The sequence below is a fragment of the Erigeron canadensis genome, chromosome 8, assembly GCF_010389155.1.
Source record: "Erigeron canadensis isolate Cc75 chromosome 8, C_canadensis_v1, whole genome shotgun sequence".
In the NCBI taxonomy this organism is placed as follows: domain Eukaryota; kingdom Viridiplantae; phylum Streptophyta; class Magnoliopsida; order Asterales; family Asteraceae; genus Erigeron; species Erigeron canadensis.
This window is the reverse complement of record NC_057768.1, coordinates 33,424,423-33,435,767: the sequence shown is the minus strand read 5'-3', so window position 1 is coordinate 33,435,767 and position 11,345 is coordinate 33,424,423. Positions and strand designations below refer to the sequence as shown.

The 11,345-nt window shown below is 31.3% G+C and overlaps 1 protein-coding gene across 1 annotated transcript; it reads left to right on the top strand.

The window, feature by feature from the left end:
* Nucleotides 1–764: 764 nt before the first annotated feature.
* Nucleotides 765–2,168, top strand: LOC122579204. The gene has a single exon (XM_043751319.1). The coding sequence runs from the start codon at nt 813–815 to the stop codon at nt 1,698–1,700; it is 888 nt and encodes a 295-aa protein (XP_043607254.1). The 5' UTR covers nt 765–812; the 3' UTR covers nt 1,701–2,168.
* Nucleotides 2,169–11,345: the final 9,177 nt, after the last annotated feature.

The window sequence follows — 11,345 nt, the reverse complement described above, 5'->3', positions numbered from 1 at the left end:
TAAATTATTTGTTTAATAAGCTATGCATTCATCAGAACTGGTTTGCTCGATCAATATATAATTACCAAGTCCGTGTATGATGCAATATAATGCAGATTCAAATGTGATTCAATGTTCTTTGAGTAATAATTTACCTTCACGGCTTTACTTATTTAGTCGTGTGCGCCGGGCGGGTTAGCGGGATCGATTTATCCGTATTTGTTTACATTATTATATGTAAATAAATAACTTTGATTTAGCCTACAAATCTCTTTATTTACAACTAATTAAAGAAGTGAAACCTAGTGGTACAAGGCGCTAGACCTGACTATATTGCAGATAATAACACATGAGAAAATGCTATTTAACTATTTATAATTTTTTTACATATCTGAAAAAGAAAACGATACAATCATCATACAAAATATTGATAGAAGCTTTGGATAAAGACGACAAGCGCTAAGGAAGAAAAATTGAACCGAAATAGATAAACTAAAGTTTGCCGTTATGTTACTAAAAATACACAATCTAAAAAACACATAACTCCAAGTTAAGTTCGTCATTGTTACGTATGTTTAATCTGTTAATTATTTATTTCATTATTTGATTATTATAATAATTATAAAAAATGACAATTATAAAAAGTAAAAGTCATACACAGAATCCATGGCCCCAGGAATAGCCCCATTCCCACTTGAACCGCGTACCGGTACCACCACCACCCACCCAAATCTCTTCTCTTCTTTTGCTTAATACATATATATAATCTTTCACACAATATTTTTCCTTTTCATTTCCACCACTCTAATTCTTTTTTTCTTTTCTTTTCCAAAATGCAAATGAGTTCAATATCTCCAAGTTTCACTAGCCATTCTTCCAACAACCTAGCGGATATTGCCGCTAGAGTTGTTGAAGAATTTCGTATCGAAAATGGTCATGACGACCAACTTGATGATATCTTTAGTAACGATTTTTATGATGATATTAGTCTTATCACGGAAAAACAAACACAACATGAAAACGAACACAAAAAAGACCAAGAAGAAGAAGAAAAAGAGTTTGAATTTGCGGTTATTTGTAACAATAGTTCAAGTTTATCTCCATTATCACCAATTTCGGCTGATGAAATATTTTTTAATGGGGAGATAGTTCCACGGTACCCTTTGTTTGACCAAAGTTTGTTATTAGATAGCAAAAATGATATAATTGCGTCTAATAATGAAACAAAATTAGTTGGTTTGAAACATTCGCCTAAGGATGTAAGGCGACAACCTTTGAGCATGTTTTTTAATGAAGATCGAGATTGTAATAATAGTACGGTTTCTTGTTCTTCTTCTGAATCGGATGATTTAGACGGAGCTGCTCCAGGGACGTATTGTATTTGGAAACCAAAAGAAGAGTTATTGTTAGAAGAAGAAAAGTGCAAAAAAAGTAATTCGACTGGGAATTCTTCGAAAAGATGGAAGTTGAGAAACTTGCTTAGCCGGAGTCATAGTGACAGGAATTTTAGTAAAGATGATGCGGCGTCAATTGTTGTTTTTAGTCCGAAAAAAGGAGGTGAAAAGATGAAATTTGAGAAATCGGCAAAAGTCGCCGGAGCTGAAGATGATGATGATGAAATAGAGTTGCCGGCAAAGACGGTGGTAGATGAAAAAATCAAATCGAAAAAAGAAGGTAATCGTATTCGATCATTTGTTTCATTTAAAGAAATGAGATTCTGATGATTAATTAGGGTGTGTTAAGAAATGTGACTTTTATTATAAGGTTTTAAGATCTATAGTTTTTTTTTTTTTGATTTGTATATAAACATGTATGTATGTATCTATTTTTGATCAAATTGATATGGAGTGTTTTTGGTTGGAAAAACTTGTTGGAAATATTGTAACCGGAGAATTGCCCGGCGACGGTGTGAATGGGTGGTGGGGCTAGTAATGCTTTATTGGAAAAGTAAAAGGGGGTAAAGTGGGAGTTAAGAAAAGTTAAAGGGGTTTGAGGATTGCGGAGCGTAGGAAAGAGGTGTGGAACTGTGGGGTAGTTGTGATCACACTATATTTGTGTGGGGGGCAAGTATGTCTTTTTTTTTTTTTTTTTTTTGTGCGTATTGGTTAATGAGCTACAAATGTGGATTTCATTTGAGTTTCTACAATGTGTAATTAGTGATTTCGTATTTATGAAAGTTCCTTCCACTATCAATTTGTTTATTTGATACTCGTAATTGGTTGTCCACTATATCAATGTGTAATTAACAATTAGCAAGTGTTAAGTGTAGTCATCTCAAATAGTAGATGTTTTTTTTTTTTTTTTAAATTTTAACTATAATTTATGCTTTTTAAATACTCTAAAGTGACAAGTCTGTACTTTTTTCATAATTCATGACTCATACCTCATAATCTACATCCCGTAATCTAGTGATCATGTAAAACTTCACCATTATATGGTTATGTGTTTCTTGATATCGAATACCGACTGATTGTTAAAAAAAAAATTTGTTTTTTTTTTCCAACAAAAATGGTAACAATTTTTATTTTGTTATCTGATGAAAATACTGAGATGATATTAAAACCTTGCATTAATTTATCTAATGTAAATTATAATTTCGATTTATCTATTTTATATGAGAGTTTGAGGGAGGATCCCATTGATATCGATGGATGAAACAATAGACAATTTGTTATATATTTCAATACACATGTGTTTTTTTTTACTTCCCCTACACAAAATGCTTTGAACTTTTTACGGATATTATGATTAGAGACATTTTATGATTAGAAAATATAGTCATAAAAAAATTAGGAACCCACAGTATTTTCAATTGTGCCAACACAATATAAAGTTCAATTATTAATTTATTGAAATACAAAGTTAACCTTAATGACAAGTCAAAATAAAATGTTAACGATTTCATAATTAAGTCAATGTGCAACAATAAAAACTTATTTGCTTTTACAGTAAATCAAACTCCTTTTTCTTTACTATAACAATATATATTATAAGTAATAATTAGTATTGTCAATGTCATTTAAATCACAAGATATAATAAAATGTTGATATTATTAATTCAATGTTATTATCACGAACAGGGCATGAAATAGAGAGCCAAAACATTGAAGATTTTAATTTAATTTGGTAAAATGTAATTAATATTGTCATGTCATAGTATAACTTGTGATGATAAATATAAACTGTTCAAAAAGGATAAATATAAACCCTCAATCCATTATTTATCAGGAGTTTGGCATTAAATTATAAGAAGTTTTCGTATATATATTTTGTAGTCTAGACCATGCATACGGATCTTCATGCATGCATATATTTACGAATTAACATGAATATCTTTGGCCTAGCTATTTGAAATAATCCAAATCATTAACCTTCCTAAAAAGTAAATTCTTGATTTTTATAAGTTTTTTTTTTTTACTCAAGTTTTGTTACGCAAGGTAACACCCCACCTTTAGGCTTTAGGTTACCTCATTTTTTGAGAAAAGTTAAAGGGATCATCAACACTTGAAAGAAAGAAAAGAGGAGTTTGTAGAGGCAAACACTAAAAAAAGAACCAAATATAGTCAATTAGTCGTTTAGTCTTTGTCTTCTTAAAAGAATAAACTATAAAAACACCACATCCCCCACCGAAAATACTTTATAACCGGTTTGGTGGAAATATATAGTAAATTAAAGGATTACTAATTAAAAGTATCTTTAGAAGGAACGATATCGTAATGTAAACAAAGAGTTGGTTTTTATCGGACAATTACATTACAAAATGTAATCAAAATTCAAAAGTCTTTATATCGATTTTTTAAAAAATTTTAAAGGCAAATTAAGGCATATGGTAACACGAGCAGAAAAACAGTAACCCGACCAGGGCATCAACAGCGCTGATGACGTGGCGAACCCGACATGCCAACATTAGTTACCCAATACAAAGATGCCACATCATAGGCATTAGCGGCGGCGCTAATGCCTATGACGTGGCATCTTTGGATCATTTACTCCCAATTTTGAAAACACGTTCTGATTAGAAAACTAGAAAATATGATTGAGATGTGAGGGGATGGGGAGGAATGAAATGGAAAATGAAAATGAAAAACAAAAAAAAAATGTTTTCAAGTTTTATATGAAAAAATGGAAAACATTCTTACAAAACTATGATTAGAATCTGTTTTTCATGTTTTATTGGAAAACAAAAATGAAAAACAAGAGGTACCTGTTTTCTGCAACCAAATGCCTCCTTAATCTTTGCATAATTTTAAAGAGATAACTTTTATTCGGTGAGAAAAAGGAGTATATTGGGGAATGAATGAACGACTGGTGATTGACGAAAAACTCCAAGGAATATTATGCAATGTTTCTAAAGCTAAAAGGGTCCCATATGAATCTTCTCGAAAACTCACAAAATCAAAATGGACCAAGAAACTCCCAAATTCTCTCATTGTGTATGTTTGGAAGGAGATTTTTGGGGATTTTTAGGGGCTAGGGGATTGGGCTTTAAAAAAGAAACTCCTCCAAAAACAAAAAACCTGGTTTGGATATAAAGGGCTTTGGCTATTTATTTTCAAAAAAAAGCCCCAAAGAGCTAGAAAAAAGAATCCCTATGGAAGCAGCGTTTAAAAAAAATCCCCATCCCCTAATTATCAAAATTACCCCAATAACCTCCACATCTAAGCCACGTTCCTTTTGGTTTTTCTCAGTTTATATGCATGATTAATAACAAACTCTACATATATTTTTCCTCAAAATTTTCCTCTCTTTGAAGTTCTTTTGATGTCTATGGATCTGCAACTGTAAGTATACACTATTTTCTTATATTTGTCCTTCTCTTTAGTTGCTTGCTAATTGCTATACTTGTTTGAACCTTACTTTTCGTTATTATTTCATATATATATATTGATTTGAGTTTTTATGAGCATTTATGTGTTCTTTATCTTTTCTTGTTCTTGATAAAAAATAATAATAATTTCGTTAACCTATATGAAAAAGGATAAGTATTGATCAATATTATTATGTTGCTGGTAAATCGATTTAATGATGATATAGTTAATATAAACTTTATATGTGCTTAGATAAATTAGGTGTAATCAATTACATAAGTGGACTTGATAGTTGAAATTGTTATATAATTCTCATCCGTAGTTAATAATACATGTGTTTTTTTTCTAATGTATTAATTAATATAAGTTTAAAAGAGATTAGAGAGTTTTTGAGATAATTCTGAATTGAAACGCGCTCTTGTTGTTTGTGTAATTACGAATTGCATAGTTTGCTTTGTTTTAGCTACGATTGCTATAGATGAAGGTCCTACATTTTGTGTTTAATGCTCTGCATGTTTTTGAGTAGAAGTGGTGCAGATATGGAGAATCTTCGAGATAACATATCCGGTAGATGTAGGTGTAGTTATACTATCAGTTCATGTGCTTTCATGTACTAGTTTAGGTTCGATTTCAGCTTAATGTCGTTGCATCTGGGCTTTTTAAAGTCTTTGAAATTCCGAATAAGTTTGATTGCACATGCCAACCTATTATCTGTCATTGTCTTATTAATTTATTAATCGAGCTACTATTTAGTTGTATAATAGTGCATCGTTATCTCTTCACTGATTAACTGAATATATGTTCATTGCTTATTCTGTAGAGTTCTATTCTTATGTAGTTAATAATATATGTAGCACCTTATGGTAATATTTTCTCATCATCTACATATGATGCATCTATATGGTTTTCTTGCCCGTTATGATAATATAGGATCATCAGTTGATTTAAGTATACTTAATAGCTATCTTTATTTACTATTGATATTGATCTGTATTTTATTTCATAAGAAGACGATACATAACACAATATGGGAGAGAAAAGAAGAAGATAAAAAAAGGATAATAGTGTGTTAATGTTTTACTATAAAAAACATAAATAGATTCTTTTACTAAAGAACATTTGATTAGCCTTGGCCTTACCAACAGCAGCTTGGTTGTTCTTATTTTCAATGTTATGAAATCAATACTTGCTACTTAATATAGTCTTATGTTTTTTTTATAGAAAATTTATATGTTTTAATTGATATAATCTTTATAGTTGGACCTAAATGATGATGAAGACAACAGTTTTACTTGGACGGATATAGCTGTTATTACTTTATGTGCTTTCTTAAATGACTACCTTGAAAAGAATGGTCGGACTACCCCATTTAAATGGACTGAACTTCAGCCATAATTTGAAAAGATTGTTAAGCACAAGTTTCAGAGTGATAGAGCATTAAAGAACAAGTATAATGGCATGAGACAAGACTACAACCTTTGGAAGTCATTAAAGCATAGTGAAACTAGCCTAGGATGGAATGAAAGTTTGGGACAAATTGTTGGTCCAAGTGAGTGGTGGAAAAAGAAAATTAAGGTAATAATAATAGGTTATTTAACTTATTTGAATAACATACCAATTTTTTTAATTATAATGAGTATTTTGTATTGTGTAGGAAAACCCCCATCTTAAAAGATTTAAAAAAAAAACAACCTTCTATTGAAGTACAAGAAGCATGGAATAAGTTATTTGGGGATGTAGTTGCTAGTGGGGTTAATTGTATAGCTCCTTCTATAGACCCTAGTGCTACTAATCAGGTACCTTATATGAATCTTGAAGATGATGACATAACGATAGATAATGCTCAAAATATTGATGGAGTATATAATAACTATGCCTCTCGTTTAGATCATCTCGAAAAGCAACAAGAAAACTTCTTCCCATGTTTCTTTGGTGAGATGGAACGAGATCCTATAGGTAACTCAAACCATGCAGAGGGTTCTAAAGAGTCACATAAGTCTAGCAAAGTGAATGATAAACCCAAGCATGTTAATATGAAACGTAAATTGAGAGAGTCCTCGGGAGCTGCCAAGTTTAAAGAATATATGACTAAACAAGAAACTACTGAAGAAAAATTTTTGGAGCTACTTATATCAGATATTCGTAATGTCAATCAAGCTCCTAGTGTCAATGATCAAGCTCCTCATGTGAATCAAGCTACTAATTTTAGTGTTAGTGCTGCTATAAGTGTCGTTGACAGCATGGTGAACAACGGATTAATGGAAAAAGATGAGTTATGGTGCTTTGCAATTACCTTATTTGAAGATGCGCTTAAAAGAGAAATTTTTATGAGTCTCCCCAACGATGCTGGTAGGCTAAAATGGTTGCGATATAAACATGAACATGAAAACTGAAGTATCTTTTTATAGTCGTTTGTGAGCAGCAAAAGTAGAGTTTTTTTTTTTTTGCTGCATTTAGTTATGTGAACTTCATTTGGAGCTTATTGTATCTTTGACTTAAGTGTTATATTTTGGTTTGAGTAATGACTTTGTAGTTAAATATCTTGGTATATGTTTCTGTTTTATTAATTGTGGAATATGATTTATATCTTTCATGTTTTAATAAGTTGTGAAATTATATAGGTGTACCTTTGTTTTATTATGTCTATTTACATTATCTCTAGGTTGTTTTTATCTTCACATCTTTTAATATGTTTTGTGCAATAATTGTTGAAAATGGCATGTTTTTGGTTGTTTCAACGAGCAAATAAGTTGCTTTCTATTTTTGTGGCCTTTTGGACATCAACATAGCTGCTACCAAGTTTTACTATCCTGCAAATTGATTGTTTTTCAAGTTTATGAATGTTTTTAGACAGCAAAAATGCTGCTTTATGATCAGATTTATGTGGCACGCTAATTTATATGTTTGTTTTGGACAGCAAAGAGCTTTATGAGCAGATCTCTTTGGCAGCTCAATTTTTGTGGCATATTATAACGTAATTATGGATATTGAAAGAAAAAGGAAAAGAAAAAGACTATTATTTATATTTGCTAACGGTTTCACGAACTAAACGGGCGATAGCAGCTTGGTACTTTTATAAGTATATGCACAAGGAGCCATGCATGACATCTTTACAAACAGGTAAATCTTGGATAGATGAAATTCTGAGCGGTAACCCCATTCGATATGCATTCAGAATGCATCCTGATGTATTTATGAAATTATGTGATGAACTAGTATCAAAATATGGATTGAAGCCAAGTGATAAGATGTCCGCTGTTGAAAAGCTAGGGGTATTTTTATATACACTCGCATTAGGTGTATCGAATAGGACTGTCGGGGATCGTTTTCAACGGTCAGGGGAGACTATTAGCAGAGCATTTCATGATGTTTTGGAGGCGATCCTTTTCTTCTTTTATTTCTAGTATCCTCAAATTTTAACCGACATTTCTTTCTCTTTTCTTTTTTAAAATGCAAAACATATTTATTCACATTGGCTCTTGCAAACTGCAAGCCAAGGCCGGTGGAGAGGGTGACCAAAGTGGCCGACAGGCCCGATTTTTTCTAATTTTTACTGTTATTTATATACATGTATAATTAGTTAAGTGTATTGTAAACTCTAACCATCATTTAAAAACTAAAACATATAATTTAACCCATAAAAAACTCACGTATATACCTTTTTTTTGTATTAAAAAAGGATGTATTATCACTTACCGGAAACATGTAATCTTTCATTATTCCACTTTTCATTTATTCGGTATGACAAGTAGTTATTTTTGTTTATTATTTATTGTAAATAATATATATGTATATAAATAATATATTATTAAATGATATATAAAATATTATCATGTTTAAAAAACAATAACATAGAAGTTTGTTGGTTGTCATTTTTTAAAGTCTTTTATGTTGTTTTAAACCTATCGAAATTTAATTTATGTTTTTGGGTTTTAGATTTTATTTATTGATATAACATTTATTATAGTTTTTAGAGATTATTATATATGATATAACTTGTTATGTTTAGCTTACGGACCCTTATTTTTATGCTCGGCATGGATCCATAAATCTTCAGAGACGGCACTGCTGCAAGTGGCCGATAATTACAAGTAAATACAAAACTATACAAGTCTGTAGAAGTCTTTAATTGACATTTCTTATTCTGAACTCTAAGCAACTCTTTTCTGTAAGTCTTTATTAATAAAAAAATCTATGGGATATAGATCATGAGCCGTCACAGAAGATTCAAAGAAAAAACTCCGAAGACGCGTCACTCTGGTGAGTAGAATCCGTGACTTGGAGTAAAACTCGAGATGAAAGATTATGTGGCATGCACCTTAAACAGCTGAATGAACGTTTGCAGAAAAACTTGTGTTACTTGATAAGATGCGGTAAAACTTAATACATAATAGAGCTTTTCAAAGTTCGATATATATAATAGCAAAAGGTAACGAAATTAAATATTTAATATAACTTCATTCACGAATTCTTATTAAGATCGAATAAGGTTTGAAATTTGATCGTAATATACAAACTTGGAACTTGTTATAATAAAATGAAATTACAATTTTACAACCTGACTAAATCTTCTTTGAATCCACCTCATTTAAGTTCAACTGGAGTTATTAATTATGATTGTACTAATCCGAAATGACAAAAATTAGTATAAATATTAATTATGATTGTACAAAAATATTATTAATAATGTCATGTTGCCCACATTGGAGTGGGTTGTAAGGGTTCTAAATTAAAATCTTCAACGCACGAGAGTAGCTCCAAATCATTCGGCCAAAGAATTGAATTAGTGCACAATATACATACACAAATGGCAGACAAGAGCTAATCCCATCCCTACGCAATATTTTTCTATTTAGTTATTTGATCTGTTGTGGTCCTATGGACATGAACTAACCTCCATAATTATGTATTAGAACTTCTGTATGACGACATTGATATATATAAAATGTGTAATATAGTTTTTAATTATTTTTATTTTTTTGTATACGGGTATATTTTTAAATTCTTTGTGTCCGTACATTGTTATATATATATGATGTTTTCCTTTTCCTTTAAAGTCAAGTATGAGAGCAATGTGCCTAAGATGTGCGCGCGTAACATAGAGAAAAATATCATGTCAAATTTCTGGTTTTACCTAAGGTCTTGAGTTCGATCCTTAGGGATGACAACATTTTGGGGTTTTTCCCTCTGAATAATTGTAACGGCATGTTCAACATCTCGTTGTCTAGGGTACGTGCAAGGCTTCACCATTATACGGTAAGGTTTTCTCGATGTCGTGTTCCGGCTACATGATAAAAAAAAAATTACAAATTCAACTATCGAATTAGTTTAACTGATATTTGTGTCATTACTTTTCCCTTGGCCACTATCCCAAATTCCCATGTTATCTTATACTAGCTACTTACATGTCCGCGTGATTCGATAGTATGGTGGTGGTGGTGACAGTAACAGGTGATGGTGGTGGCGCACCAGTGGTAATGACAGTGGCGGTAGTGGTGTGATTATTAATATAAATGAAGCAATTTAGTTATTTTAAAGGGTTGAAGGATATATATTGTAGTCTTGTAGATAATCTCATTAAAGGTATTATAAATATTTTAAGTTAAAATACTTTAATTGGTGAATAAAGAAAATGATTAGTTTTTATAAAGTTATTTTTGACAATGAGCCTGTGAAAAAGAGAATCAATATATTATAAAATATTATAAATATAGATACAGATGGGTAGAGATCGAGAGAGAAACTAGCTTAAACAAAGAAGAGAGAAATGTATATTTTTGATTTTTTTAGCTTGTTTTATTATTTTTAAATATTTTTAATTCTTTATATATATTTTTTTATATATAAACTCATTCAAAAAAAAAAAAAAAATTAAAAATGTTCTTAGGTTCTTTCATTGTGTCTTTGGATTGAATATAAACTTTGAGAAGTCGTCGAGTGTGTAAAAATGAGGTTGAGAATATTGGTCAAAAGATTGGCTGCAAAACTGAATCACTTCCTTTCAAGTATCTCGGTATCCCGATTGGGAGTAGAATTGGAAGTATCTCTACGTGGGATCCTATTGTAAATAAATTCAACAAAAGGTTAGCTGGGGTGGAAAAGTGGGTTGCTCTCTATGGGTGGTAGAACGACACTTATTTCATCTGAATTGGGTTCACTTGGTATATATTTTTTGTCCTTCTTTAGAATGCCTAAGAAAATTAATACCAAATTGGAGTCTCTTAGATCCTTTTTTTTGGGGGGGTGGCTAGGGTAACAAGAGAAAGATGGCTTGGGTTAAATGGAAGTATGTGAAGGCCGCCAAAGATGATGGGGGAGTGGGTATCGGAAGTCTGGATGCAATGAGTCTCGCACTTTTGTATAAGTGGAGATATGATGGCGTGCCATTTCAAAACCGTTGTGTCTCCAGACTAAGGTGCTTTCTGCCATCCACGGTAACGATTGTTTCATTAATCTCACAGCTTCTAATAATGGTATTTGGTCAAAAATTGCGGAGTCCATTAGGCATATACATTCACTTCCTAACATTGCTAGCGACTTTGTAAAGAAAGAAATCGG